At 46.9% G+C, this 14314-nt stretch overlaps 1 protein-coding gene across 7 annotated transcripts in view; it reads left to right on the top strand.

Moving 5' to 3' along the window:
• Positions 1-14314, top strand: part of MAST4 (microtubule associated serine/threonine kinase family member 4) — a 740331-nt gene that overhangs the window by 541914 nt on the left and 184103 nt on the right. The window contains exon 1 of one of the 7 annotated variants that reach the window (XM_075541117.1): positions 5196-5667. The exons of 5 other annotated variants lie outside the window; for them this stretch is intronic. In XM_075541117.1, the coding sequence (XP_075397232.1) occupies positions 5576-5667 (92 nt within the window). In that variant the 5' untranslated portion in view covers positions 5196-5575. Of the gene's footprint in view, positions 1-5195; positions 5668-14314 lie in introns of those variants that run through there. One more of the 7 variants, XM_075541118.1, reaches the window with a different exon arrangement.

Raw genomic sequence — 14314 nt, forward strand, 5'->3', positions numbered from 1 at the left:
TGAACACAGCCAGAGGCTGGGGTACTAGGATATTGTTCATTACTGAGTCTGAACTCTACCCAAGACTGGCTTGGAAATCGAAGAAAGGTATAATATTTCCTCAATGTGACTGTTTTCTCTTCTTAGAAAGATTTTGTGAAGTTCCTGGTTATTTGCTATCTTTTTTGATCCACTGTTTCTCCTAGATCTAGTCTTCAACTTCTTCCTTCCCCTCTGAGATCTCATCCTTCCTCCTTCTCTTGTGTGATGCATAGTCCTCTGATGAGTCTACCAACTTTCACTACCATCAAGTTGATGCCAGCTCAGAGAAACTCTTTAGGATTGGGTAAAACATCCCCTGTGAGCGTCCAAGACTGTAACTCTTCCAGAGAGTAGATAGCCCCGTCTTGCTCTCTTGGCACTGCTGGTGGCTTTGAACTGATGACCATGTACCTTACAGCCCAATGCATAAACTCTACACCATCTGGGCTCCAGAGGAGCAGAAAGCCCTTTCTTCCATGTTGCAGCTGGTGGTTTCAAACTGCTGGTCTTATGTGTGAGCATATGCCAAAGAGAAATTAGTTTTTTATTTTCCTTGTTTTACCCGTTCACTATAGACATATGAATCATTTTCAGTTGTGAAGTTATTTTGCGTTTAAGAAAAATGGTCCTGGAAGCTGTGTATTGGTTTGCCCCACTCAGATCTATCCCTACAAGTTAATGTCTATTCGTGCTTGTGTCCACCTCCATATCTTCACAGTCCTGGCATACATTTGTATACTTATACTAGATTGTGATGTTTGTTTGTTTGTTTTTAAATCAACCCCTTCCCCAGCCATACATTTGTTCACACTTGTACATTTGGCAATGAGTGGAAAATCAGCTCGATGGCACTTTCACACTGTAAGACTTTTTTCATGGGGTGTGTGCCATTGATGGCAAGAGTTGCTTGTTCACAATGGACAATTTGCTATTCATAATCCTTGCCTCGCCTGCTTAGGGTGGCATTTAGTGCTGTGATCTGCATGGGTGACCATAGACAACCTGGAAGGGTGGCCACCCTGGAAGAAACGAAGTGCACCGAGCAGCCTCTCCCGTCCAGCGGCCAGAGCGGCAATCACACAATTCCTACTTGCAGGGGCTCTCAAGGTCGAGTGGGGAGAGATGAAGTTTAGTTGATTGGAGAGTCCCCACATTAGTCCAGGGTCCTCTGGCATATTTGTGGGAGCCCAATACTGACCCCACTTTCCTTAGAGACTTCTCATAGGACGTGGCCTCACAGCCAGAGCGACCTATGCAAGGCACGTACAACTTATAGGGCTTCACACACGCTGAAAAACTAGCTCTCCTCCCAGTTCCTGGGACTTAAGCAAGGCTCAAGGTTTATTAGCTTATAACAAAGTTCGGTGTGGGATGGTGGATAATCCTACTGAATGGGCGTGGGGCAGAGAATGAGAAGCAGATATCAGAGTTTGGGTCAGTAAAATGTTCCAGGAAGCTGTTTATTTATTATTGGGATGTAGGAGGGTAAAGTTAATGAAGGATCTGACCTTTACTTACATACTCCCCTCTGCCTAAACTAGCCTTTCAGTAGCGTGACAAACATATTTCTTATCTTATTTGGCTTTCCCTTACAAGCAATGGTTGAAAATTGCTTTTATAAGAAAGGTAAATAAGATGAATCCTGATCAGATGAACAGGCATTCCGGATCCATGAGCTTGTCCAACGTTGGATAGGCTCAAAGGTTTTGCAATAAGTAGAAAATCTTGCAGAATATCGGTATTGATTTAGACTGGCAATAGTCTTGAGAATTTCGAATGATCTCTGTTCTCTTAGTTCAGCAGCAGGCGTTTTACTGCAAGTGAGCTAAACTATGTTGGAGTTTCTGCTTGTATAATTATTTCATCTGGAGGAAAATGTCAGTAGTTCTGACAGTGTTAATGCTTCTGTTTACTGACTGCATTGCCTTCTGAATCATAGGTTCCCAAATCAAGTCAAACAGGTTGGAAGACAAGTTACACTTCAGTGTCACACCTACCCTTATCTCACCCTACTGTGGGAATGTCTCTACCACTTTCACTCTGTTAATGAATTCATTCCTGCCTCCTGGTGCCCTTAGCCTTTTCATAGATTTCTTTGTTTCCAGTTGAGATGCAAGGCAGATTCCAACACCCCTTTTAAATGTAAAACTCCAATCAAAGTAGAAGTCGTTAAAAATACCCAGGCCTTTTTTTCTCTCTTCGAGATTTTACATTTCTCAAAATGCTCAGAGCTGAGCCAGGAATTGCATCTGCTGCCCACAGTCCATGCTTCAATCAAGAAAGGAGGATACATTTTATGTCACTAATTTATCCATTGTGGTTGAGTAATGTTCGACTGCCCCGGCTTGTCGAGAAGGCCCATGAAAAGTCTTGAAGGCAGGTGGTACCCAAGACAGGAAGTCTTGAACCCATTCAGAGCCTGTGTCCTGTCCTCGCCACCACCCACCAGTACTCGGGTAATTTCTGCTCAGACACCCCAACACAAATTTCTTTTCTTCTGCTTCTTTCATCTTTTGCTCCAAATTTGTGTACACAGAGTGGCTTTTCTGAATGTTAAGGACAGTCATCTTTTGTTCCTTAAATCTTCTCTACTCAATTAAAGAACAAAACAAAGCAAAGGGCAACCTGCCAGTGAGTCAACCCTCATCATGGAGATCCCACGTGTGTGGAAGCAGAACTGTGCCAATGGCTGATTTAGGGCAAAGTTGATTGCCGGCCCTTTCCTCTGAGGTGCTTCTAGGTGGACTTGGACTTCCAGCCTTTTAGTGAGCATCCAGGAATGTTAATCATCTGTAGCACCCGGGGTCCCCCACTCGACAGAGTTCCCTCAAGCCTACATTCCTGTATTGATTTCAACTTTTCTGCTCACCAGCTTGATTGCTCTTTTGCGGACGGTCTCTCATATGTCATTATCCCACTTCAACTTGGGTACCTCAAATTGAGCACAGATAATGAGTCCCTCGACTTAGGACAGGGCAAAGGAGCAAGACCCTCCGTGAGGTGGGTTACAGAGCGGCTGCAGCCCTGGGCTGAAACATGGCAACGCTTGTGAGTTGGAGACAGGGGCTGGCAGTGGTTCATTCTGTTGTTCACAGGGATGAGTCAGCATGGACTCCAGGGCTTTGAGTTTGGTTTTTGTTGTTGTTGTTAACAACAGGCACCATAACAGGTGTAGCATTGGGGGAGGTGATTCAAAGGGGGTTCCTTCTTTTTGTTTGATTGTGCTCTTTCCTAGAGCCCCGTGAAGACCTAAGGGGTGTTAGCACTAATCGTTTCCCAGTTACAGTAGCTAGATTAATATGACTCAATATAAGAAAGGCGTTTGGAATTTAAAAACAGCCTCATGGGCTGTTTAAGAATTCAGGATTCTGGGAGAAAAATCAATTGACCTGTCCATACTGATCATTTCGTGGCACCTTCAAAGAAATAATAGATGCTTGGGCAGCGAAGGTGTGTCCATTCAAAAAGCATTTATTAAATGCCTCTATAAACCAGGATCTGTCAGTTTCTGGAAATACAGAGATCAATAAAACATGACTTTACCCTTGAGGAACTTCCAGACGAATCGGGAAGACAGCAGTGCCCAGAGTCAATTATAGCACACTGTGACCAGCTTCTGGAGAGGGTTTTATTCCAGGCCCCAGGAGGGTAGGGGCCATGGGTGAGGAGCCCTCTGGTCCCATGTTAGCTTCCTCTGCCTGGTGTTCCTTTAGCTTCTGCCTATCACCAACATTTCTATACAGTGAGCTGAAGGAAGCACTTTATGTTTGTTATCTCCTGCAGTCCTTTAAGAGGTTTGTCCCACTGCGGATCCTATTGTGCAATTGGGAAAAACAGGGAGTTTTTCTAATGTCAAATTGAGAAAATGTTCTTCGTGTCTGCGGATTTCCAAGCTTTGAGAAAGCCCTGTGAGAGTATGAGGAGATGATAGGAAAGAAAGCCCTGGGCATGAATTATTACCCAAGTCCTTATTGTGAGACTCTATCTGTGAGCCCCAAGGATTCAGTTAAAGGGGACCCCAAAGCAGTCTCTTTGTCTGTTGTTTAGCCCTTCCCCCTTTGCCAACAGACCCCCACTTTTTGTGTGTATTTTAAAAGTTTCCTAGTATTTACTGGATGGACTAAGGCACATTTCAGAAATTATATTTGCTTAAGTTTTTTAAATTTTTTTTTTAGCGGTTGTAATTTAACATCTCTTGCCATATTCGGCCAGACCTTTTTTCCCCTCTCTTTTCTTTATACAATTTTACAAGGGCATTTTTGGATTTAGGAAGCTCTAGTCTTTCCTCAAAATCAGTGACAGGAACATTGATTCCTTCCGAAGAAAAACAACCCTTGCATGTGCAATAGGCAGTGGCAGACTATTTCCTAGATGCGCAGTTACCGTCCCTGAATCCAAACAGGTTGTACGGGAAGGAATTCAGTAAATGGACGTAAACTCATCCAAGTAGTTTCCCGTGGTCGTTGGGAGCGCGGCACCCCCAGGGCGCTTTTCCTGCCCCACAGGACACAGCATGATTACCGCCATCCCCCAGTGCCCCGACGCGATCCATTGCGAAACGGACCACCGGTCCGCCTTCAGGTGTGTGCTGCCTGCACACTCCTCACCGCGGTCCCGGGACTTATTTATTTATTTAGGTGGGAATGATCCATGTGCGGCTTTGGGACGGGGGGAGCGGAAGAGGCGGAAGATGCTTAGGTGAGCTGACTCCTCCCGGCTCCCACAGGTTGCTGCCCACTGGCTTTCCCACAAGTCCACGCTCCGGGGGGACATGGGGGGAGGGAGAGCACGTGGGTGGGGGGCGCTTGGAGGTATCCCCTGGTAGATTGTTGGGGCTGCTCTCCTTTCAGCTGGACACAAGGGGGGCATGGGGTGGGGGTGGGGGTTAGACAAAGGTGTCAGGTTCAAGTCCTGCCATAGGCTGATTTTCTCAAAGTGTTTCAAGTTTCCTTTTTTGGAGCGGGGAGGGGAGGAAAAGGGGATTTCTCTATGTAAATTCTTTTCATTGTGTCTAGATTTCCCTCCAAAAAAACCTCACTGGGCATGTTCGGATGTGAGTGGCTTTGTTGATAAAGCGCCAGCTTCCCGGAACCAAAGACTTAAAAATAGTAGTTTTTCCCCCACCCCCCCTCCCCGCTCAGGAGCTGCAAATGGTATCGGCCAAACAGATGACAAAGTACCTTGGACTGAATCACACACAGACAGCATTTTGAGCGGAGCACAGGGCGAACTCTTGTAATTACTGTTTATAGCTGGCCAGGCTGGTAGGAGAGGGCAAGCCCAAGAGGAAGTCAGGTTCCCGAGCCTCAGAGACATGGCTGTGTATTAATTAGAGGTTAGGACAGGACGGGTACCTCTCCGATCTGCTCCCAAGTTCTTCTTGCCAGCAGTTTACATTTGCTCTGGAGGGAGCGAGTAGATAATTGGGATTTTTTTGTCTTTGTCTTTTTTTTTTTACCCCACCCTATTCTCCTCTCATCCTGCCTCCCCCTCCAACCCCACCCGTTTTGGTCTTATGGCCTTGAATTGAAGAAATTGAGAGCTGAAGAAAGAAATGGATATGTCTGACCCCAATTTTTGGACTGTCCTCTCAAACTTTACTTTGCCTCACTTGAGGAGTGGGAACAGACTTCGCCGAACACAAAGGTAAAGGCGCGGGGCGGGGAGGGTACCTCCAGCTCTGGCTTTGAGGCGCCCGTGGGCCGGGGTGCCCACACCTTTTACTAACAGGGGGGTTGGTTTTGGTTATTGAGGGACAGTTTGAGAAGTTTCTACCTTGTTAGGGGGTATCCCGTTCCAGATAACCCATCAGCCTGGTGGGTTTCCTGGAGAATCCTCGCGAACACGCTTTGTAGAATTCTGGTTCTTTGGAAAGTTGGACCATGAGGTACGCTTCGATTGTGAGCGGTGGGGCGAGCAGTGGGGAGGCGGTGGACAGGCTCCTGTGTCCCACTCAGGCTGAGCGACCCCAGAGTGTTGACATCGCTGCCATGCACCCTGACATCTGGACTTCTGAGTCTCTTTGTAGAGCCCCTCAGCTGTCCCCCGCTCTTCAATGTGTGACCTTTATAAGATACCGATGGATGATACATAGGTAGTCTGACGTAGCCTGTTTCAGAGTATGGGAGGAAAGAGACAGGTCTGCCTCACTCTGCCGTTCTGTTTTTTACTAGTTGGCTGATATTTCTTGCTAATACTGGACTGGCCTTTTCATTTGGAAACTCCGATTTGACAGACTAGGTGGGTGGGGTGGTGGTGAGCGAGGGGGACTTTAAAGTCATTGATGAAGCTCTTGTCACCAGTGGAAGGGAGATCCAAATTCGTCAGGACAGTGAGGCCGAGAGAATGTGATTGTAAAGAAGCAAGCAGCCTCTCCTCTTGGCCCGTCTCATCCTGCACAGAAGGGTCAGACTCTGGAGATTTCAGAGGGGCACACCCTCCATGTGGTGCAGAGACCCTTTCTTTTCCTTCCTAACTTGCCGTGCATATACACGTGTTCATGCCCGAGAGCAACAGTGCGGCCACACAAACAGGATGCCGGCTATCAGATCTGGGACGTCACAGCCTCTCTGCTCCAGGAGTCACGGAACCCCAGGAAGGGGTTCTTTGTGTGACCTGCCTCTCACTTTTTGTAGCATGCATGCGGATCATGTAATATTCCAGAAAATGCAGTCGTTGGGGGTTTTGTTGCTGTCTTTTGAGATTTCCCATGACATTCCTATATTTCAAAAGCATCCTAGGCTATTCTCCCTTTCTCTCACACACTCCATGTGTGTATATGTGTGTTTGCATGCCTTGGGGGGGGTGGGTCATCAAAAAGTTCACCAAAAAGTTCCTTTATCTTTTGGTTATATTTTTCCATGGACTTCTTGAGGCCCCCTCATCTATACATGTATATATACATGCATCCATGTACTTGCATAAATGTACATGCATAGGTGATAAGACACATTTTTAGGCATGTGTGAACGTGGACATGTGAGAGACTTAAAGTTATCCTTGATCTTTTAATTTGGTGCCACTAAGCCACATTACATTATACATTTGTGCCCTTCAAAGAATGGGCCTCGGCATTTCCCCGTCTGCCCTTTAAGCTGTTCAGTGCAACTCTCTTAGTCCTGGTCATTTTTACTCATCCTGGGCCGGCTCGGAGAAACTTAGCCAGAAACACACATGTTCTGTACATGAACCAGGCCACCGGTCCTTCCAGTCCTAAGCCCTGTAACTCCATCCCTTCTCCACTTACACCGGAGCCCTTGTCGTCTCTCTCTGCGGTGCCCTCGCTTTTTCTGGGAGCCAGCTCTTAGAGGAAGGCGTCTGCTCCAGCATCACACCTGTGTAGCTGAACCTGAAAGGTAGCGGGAGTAATTTTTCCCCCATCTACCTGTTGACAGGATCATTTAGAGTCTGGTCATGAAGGATTCCCAGACTGCTCCGTCCTCGGTTGTAGGTACGTATCCATCCAATTGTGTTGTTAGATGCAGGGGAGTGGACTCCAGGAGTTGGCAGCCTTAGGAATAACAGGTAACAGTGCCCAGACCTATGACGTCATTACTGGTAGAGCTGAGGTCATTGAGCGTTTTCCTGGGACACTCCAATTCAGAAAGCTCTCCCTGGCAGAGAGCTTCTATGTTTGGGTTCTTCCCAACCAAATGGAAGAGTGTGGGAGGGCAGGACCACTCACACGCGGAGTCATGTGCTCGGATCCTCCACTTTGGCAAACACAAAAGGGGGTGAGGTGTCTTCTTTTCTGAGTGAGGAGCAGTGGCCTGTTCGGTACTGGGGATTTCCGGGGTCTGCAGAGTGTGGGAATACATGACCTGAATATCCGCTCTGCTTTTCAGGTAGTTGTTGTCTCTCTGAGGCCTGGCCCTGTTTTGTATTTATTATTATGTAAATGTAGGAAGAGAAAGGGCAGATGTCCTCGTCTGCCGGGCAGTAGCCATGACTGCTGCACTCCGTTATTAGACAGTGATCAGTTCTGACTTTGTGTCCTCCCACAAGGACGCCCGTGTGCTTACACTGTGACTCTTCCCTTTTCAGACCTAACCCCTTTCCGCTCTCAATTCTTCCCGCTTCTCTACCTCCCCACTCACGAGCCTTCCTCCTTACTTGGCTGACCAGTTCCCTGAATCTCTGTTTTGAAAGGACCTTCCTGCTCCTCTGCGGTCCTTTCCCATTGCCTCCTGTCCTTCGGTGAGGACATGTCACCCTCATCTTCAGCCCAGTCTGCCTACCAAACCAACTCTATTGCTATCCAGTCAATCCTGACTCATGGTGACGCAGCAGGCCAGAGTAGACCTGTCCCCGGAGGTTTTCCAGACTGGAACTCTTTAGGGGAATAGTAAACCAAGTCTTCCTCCCACAAATGGCTGCTGGTTTCAAACTGCTGACCTTTTGGTTCCCGGCCCAATGACTAACCACTACACCATCAGGGCTCCTTGAATATCTGTCCTGTGCAGACTTCACATCTCTTCTACATGCTCACAGGTTTTGTATTCAAGAGCGTCATTTTGTATATTCTCTCCCTGTTCCTCACTCCCTGTGATCCAGAGGGCTTCATCTTCACCTTATGTCTAATATCAGCTTCTTAGTCTATCAAGGAGTAAAATCCAGCGTTGAGCCTGTGAAGCCTTATGATACAACTTATAGGGGCTGGGGTTTGCACCACTTAAAAGAGAGCTTGATTGGTGACCGATTCACACTGTAAACCATTGTTGGTGGTGAGTGTAGAGTCCATTGTGACGTACAATGACCTCATGCATGCAGACTGGAGCTGACCCATGTAGTGTTCAAATCTATGCCTTTTGGAAGCAGATCCCCAACCCATCTGCTAAAATGATCCATGAGGAGTTTGAACTGCTAACCTCTTGGTTAGCATTCAAGTTGTTAATTGTTTGCCCCATGGAGTCCTCTTCAACCTTTTGATGGTAGACATAGGTGTGTTATATCACATCTGCTTTGCGTTGCAGCATGGCACCTGGTTTGTTGGTTTTTCTTCTTGTAGAAGAACTTTTGATTATGTATCACCTATTTCATTTGTTGGCGGTGGTGAGAATGTAGACAGCAGAACACACACCATTGCTACATGTTCAGTTCAGTGACATGGATTACATCTCTGAGTTGTGCAACTGTTCACATTCTTTTTAGGAGTTGTTCCCTAGTATGAGCCCTGGTGACAGAATGGTTATGAATTGGAGTGCTCTTTGCAAGGTCAGCAGTTCAAAACCACCAGCAACTCTGCAGGAAATGATGGGGCTTTCTCCTCCCATAAAGAGTTACTGTCCAATTGGGCCTCCACTCAGATACTCCCTCAATGCAAGAATACTTTCCTCTATTAAATTGGCATTCTATCACCTTCCCGACACAACTGCTGAAGACAAAGTGGATGAATAAGCAAATGTGGTAAAGAAAGCTGATGGTGCCCGGCTATCAAAAGATATAGCATCTGGGGTCTTAAAAGCTTGAAGGTAAACAAGCGGCCATCTAGCTCAGAAGCAACAAAGCCCACATGGAAGAAGCACACCAGCCTGTGTGATCACAAGGTGCTGAAGGGATCAGTTATCAAGCATCAAAGAACAAAAAAATCATATCGTTGTGTGCTCAGCTCCATGATACGATCATTGAAGACAAATGGGTGCATAAGCAAATGTGACAAAGAAAGCAGATGGTGCCTGGCTATCAAAAGATATAGCGTCTGGGGTCTTAAAGGCTTGAAGGTAAACAAGCGGCCATCTAGCTCAGAAGCAACAAAGCCCACATGGAAGAAGCACACCAGCCTGTGCTTTCACGAGGTATCAAAGGGATCAGGGATCAGGCATCATCAGAACAAAAAAATTTTGCCATAGTGAATGAGGTGGGGAGTACGGAGTGGAGATCCAAAGCCCATTTGTAGGCCACTGGAGATCCCGTGGCAGAGGGGTCTTAGTGAGGAGACAAGCCAGTCAGATGTGGCAACGATGAAAAATACAACTTTCCTCTAGTTCCTAAATGTTTCCCACCCTCCTCCACTCTCATGATCCGAATTCTACCTTTCAAGTCTGGATAGACTAGAGGATGTATCCTGGTACAGATAGGAACTGGAAACACAGGAAATCCAGGGCAGATGATCTTTTCAGGACCAGTGGTGTGAGGGCCAATACTGGCAGCATAGAGGGAGGGTGGGGTGGAAAGGGAGGACCGATTACAAGGATCTACATGCAACCTCCTCCCTGGGGGACTGACAGCTGATGGTTGGGTGGAGGGAAATTTCGGACAGGGCAAGATATGACAAAATAATAGTTTATAAATTATCAAGGGTTCATGAGGGAGGGGGGAAATGAGGAGCTGATACCAGGGGCTTACGTGGAGAACAAATGTTTTGAGAATGATGAGGGCAATGAATGTACAGATGCACTTTACACAATTGATGTGTGTATGGATTGTGATAAGAGTTGTATGAGCCCCTAATAAAACGATTAAAAAAAAAAGAGTTACTGTCCTGTAAACCCCGCCAGGGCAGTTCTACCATGTTCTATAGCAGTGGTTGTCATCCTGTGGGTCGTGACCTCTTTGGATGTCAAAGGACCTTTTCTCAGGGGTTGCCCCAGTCAGAACAGTAGCCAAATTGCAGTTGTGAACTAACAACGAAAATAATTTGAGGGTTGGGGGTCACCACGACATAAGGAACTGTATTATAGGGTCGCAGCATTAGGAAGGTTGAGAACCACTGTCCTGTGGGGTCACTGTGAGTCAGCATTGACTGAATGGCAGTGAGCTTGTTTTTGCTTTGTTTGTTACTCCTACGATCAGTGACAACAGCCATTCTGATTCCATATCCATAGATATGAAAGGACCATAATGCTCAAGGCAGGCATTCCTTAGTAGTTAAATTACATGATTATCTGCTTTTAAGAAGGCTTCAGGGGATAATATATTTTAAGGTTTAGAGATTATCTCTGAGCAATATTTTTGGGGTGTATTCATCCTCTGTAGATCTAGAAAGTCTGAATTTAGTGAAATTTTGAAATTCTCTTCTGCATTCTCATGTCCGCTGCCTGCTCCTCACCCCGGTTCTCCTCTCCTTCTATTGCTCCAAGCAAACAGAGACCAAAGGTTCGGTCACAGGCAGCCACATGCAAGCGGTTAAGACCCTAGCGAGTAGTTCTCAACCTGTGGGTCTCGACCCCTTTGGGAGTCGAACACAGGGGTCACCCGATTCAGAACAGTAGCAAAATGACAGTGATGAACGAAAATATTTTTTTTGGGTGGGGGGGAGGGTGACCGCAACATGAGGAACTGCATCAAAGGGTCGCAGCATTAGGATGGTTGAGAACCCCTGACCCAGAACGAAGGAAGAGGAAGAACAGACGCACTCAACACTGCCTTTGACCGTTTACCTGGGATGTCCCATGGAATCATGACTGGAAACCTCCCAACCCGGGAACAAACCCATGGGACATAAGCAGTCTTGGTGTCTTTGTCAGTATTAGCGCTCACTGTCTCTATCATGTGACGTTTGCCAAGTCAACTTTCTGTAGATAGACTTTTTCAGGTTTTCCCTACAACCCTGAGCCCTACCTGGGCTTTGTATTCCCCCAATTCTTGGGAAAGGCAGCTAACAGACTTACTCGCAGACCTAGACTCCTTAAGATTAGAGATACGGATGAACTGAAAACCTGTGTTGCTCGTCCTGTACAGCTCCCCTCCTGCCCCCTGCGAACGCGCTTACTGTTGCCTGCTGTCTTGCCGTTCAGCTCACAACTTAGGTTTGGAAATGGTTTCTCTTTCCTAAATGACTTTGCTCTTCTCTCCTCTTCCCTGTCTCCACTTGCCACGGGGAGGGACCGAAATCCAGGTCGAATGGACGGATTCTTCCGACCTCAAGGTGGTGGTGTTGTAAACTGAAGCAATACTGCATGTTTTCACAACTTCAGGTTTCCACAGCTCTGCGGGGGATTAGCATTCGCTGGAGGATCCCCTCGCAATGTAGACTGGAAGTCAGTTTGCTTTGCTTCGTGTTGCTACTTGTGTTTATAACTTCTTTTCCCATTGGATTCAAAGCCTTTCGGGGAAAGAAGTCTGATTTCTCTTTCATTTCAACCACCCCCACCCCCACCCCAGGCCCAGGTAAACCATGAAGGCCACTGCTGATATCCGCCTGCTGCCAGGGTTGGGGGTGGGGGGTGGCATTCCATTTTACTGAGCTACAGATGCTTGTTCTTTTTGACCTCTGTGTTTAGAAAATCTGTCATGTTTTTATTTGGCTGGCATGGTCACCTTCACTCCTAGGTGACAGCTCAGTGAGTAACCTTTCTCCATGCAGATGGACAGTTTGTGACTCGGTTAATCACTTCGAGCAAGTTTCTAACTAGGCTTTCCTGAGATCCAAGAAATAAGTCCAAGGACCCTTGGGATAAATGAAGGGTTTTGGGGTTTCAGTTTGTTTTGCTGAGTTCACATTACTCAGCAGTTGCTACAACAGCAGGTACGTTGACAGATCTTAAGCTAACTGCTGTGGTTGTCAGAATGTACGATATTTTTATGCACACTGCATCTTCCCCTCAGGAACATCTGTAGTGGTTGGTGAGTTTGTCTTTCTTTGTGTCTTGCTCATGAATATATGCCTTAAAAGAGTACAAGGCATTGTTCTCCTTCCCACCTGGGGATCTGGCTGTGAGTGATTCTCCCCTGGATTTCAGCCAACAATCACACTGATCGTGCACTTCCTGTGTGCTGTGCACTGTGACCCAGAGACTAAAACGCCATAGGCCTGCCTTCAGGGAGTTCGCAGTACAGAAAGAGTAAGACTTGCAAATGAGTTATTGCAAACAGGGAGGTGGAAAGTTTTGCCAAAGTATGTAGCAAGTCTTAGGATTGGTCAATAAATAGGGAGACTTTGGTATTAGGGAGCCAGGTGGGTACCCACATAGAGAGCAAACACCAGAGGCAGGTTTTGAAGGATAGGTTCTTTAGAAGGACAGGCACTTCCTAAGGGACAAAAGAAGCAGTGTGTACAAAGGCAGGGGAGTCTTGGCCACACAGAGTTCCATTTACTAGACATAGCTCACTCTTGATGGAGCAGAAAGTCCTGGACACATATATATATCATAGTATCAGCCGAGCAGAAAGTCCTAGAAACATATGTAACAGTATTGGCGGGGCAGAAAGTCTGAAGAGCGGGAGAGAGAGCAGGGGATCTCAAGGCTGGCCGTCTGCTTGAATGTTGACTCTGATATTGAGAAAGTTAGCTTCCTTGGACCTCAGTTGCCCTATCTGTAACATGCAGATAAATGAAGTGATTTAACACATCGGGTTGTTGTGAAGCTAGTTGTGTGTGTGAAATGCTGAGTGCAGTCACTGGCCCTTAGAAACGGTCAATGAAACCGAGCTATTGGTATTATTTTAATAAGAACATGAACGGACAATGCTGAGAAGAGGGCGGAGGAAAAAAGGCGCCCTTTGATATTTGAGGGAGAGCTTGACCTTGCGCCTACAGATGAGGGGCACTTAGTGTATGGCATCACAGGCAGGTTGGGGGTGTGGGTGACCAAGAAACCAATCCTTAAGTACTGCAGCTACCTATATGAAATTTTATGCAGGTCTGAATCCAAAATATGGCAACGCAATGCCTTTGAGAGATTTCAAATTCATAAAATGGACAGAAATCGATGACCTATTGGCTCTGAGAGGTGCAGGAACCATAAGAAAGGGAAGCCACCAGAATGTCAACACCTTCATCCCCAAAGCACAGATAAATCTACATTATTTGAGTACCTGTTGTGGGCTGCTACCCTGGGCTGTGCGATCCTTCAGGAAACTATGCTTCCTGGTGCTGTCTTAGGGGTGCCTCGGTGAACAAGACAAGCATGTGTGTTTGAACCTTACAAATAGGCACCCATCTACTTATGCTGATTTCCGGGTGATCGTCAGGGTCTGAGGGCTGTAAGGCAGAGCTGAGAAGAGACAGGAACAGTTCACCTGTGGTCTGGGGTGGCCATTTTGGAGTTAACCTTTCATGGGAGAAAGAGCTGTCCAAGGGCAGAGTTTGGTGGCAGGCACAGGGAACCACTAAGACTGAAGGAGGACAGAAGAGGGCTCTTGGACAGCCATGCACACCTCCAGGTCCAGGCCCTCGGGGAGAGTGGCCCAGAAACAATAAGCTTAGGGATCATCATGAAGAATAGCAGATCCACAGATTGAACTAACAAGGCCTCGCTGGGGAGTGGGCAGGACTACAGATGGGTACAGGGAAGGGGACTAGGAAGGAGAGCGGCCGCAGCAGAGTGTGGTCACAGGGAGCCCCTGAGGAGGA

The sequence above is a fragment of the Tenrec ecaudatus genome, chromosome 2 (assembly GCF_050624435.1).
Source record: "Tenrec ecaudatus isolate mTenEca1 chromosome 2, mTenEca1.hap1, whole genome shotgun sequence".
Taxonomy (NCBI): domain Eukaryota; kingdom Metazoa; phylum Chordata; class Mammalia; order Afrosoricida; family Tenrecidae; genus Tenrec; species Tenrec ecaudatus.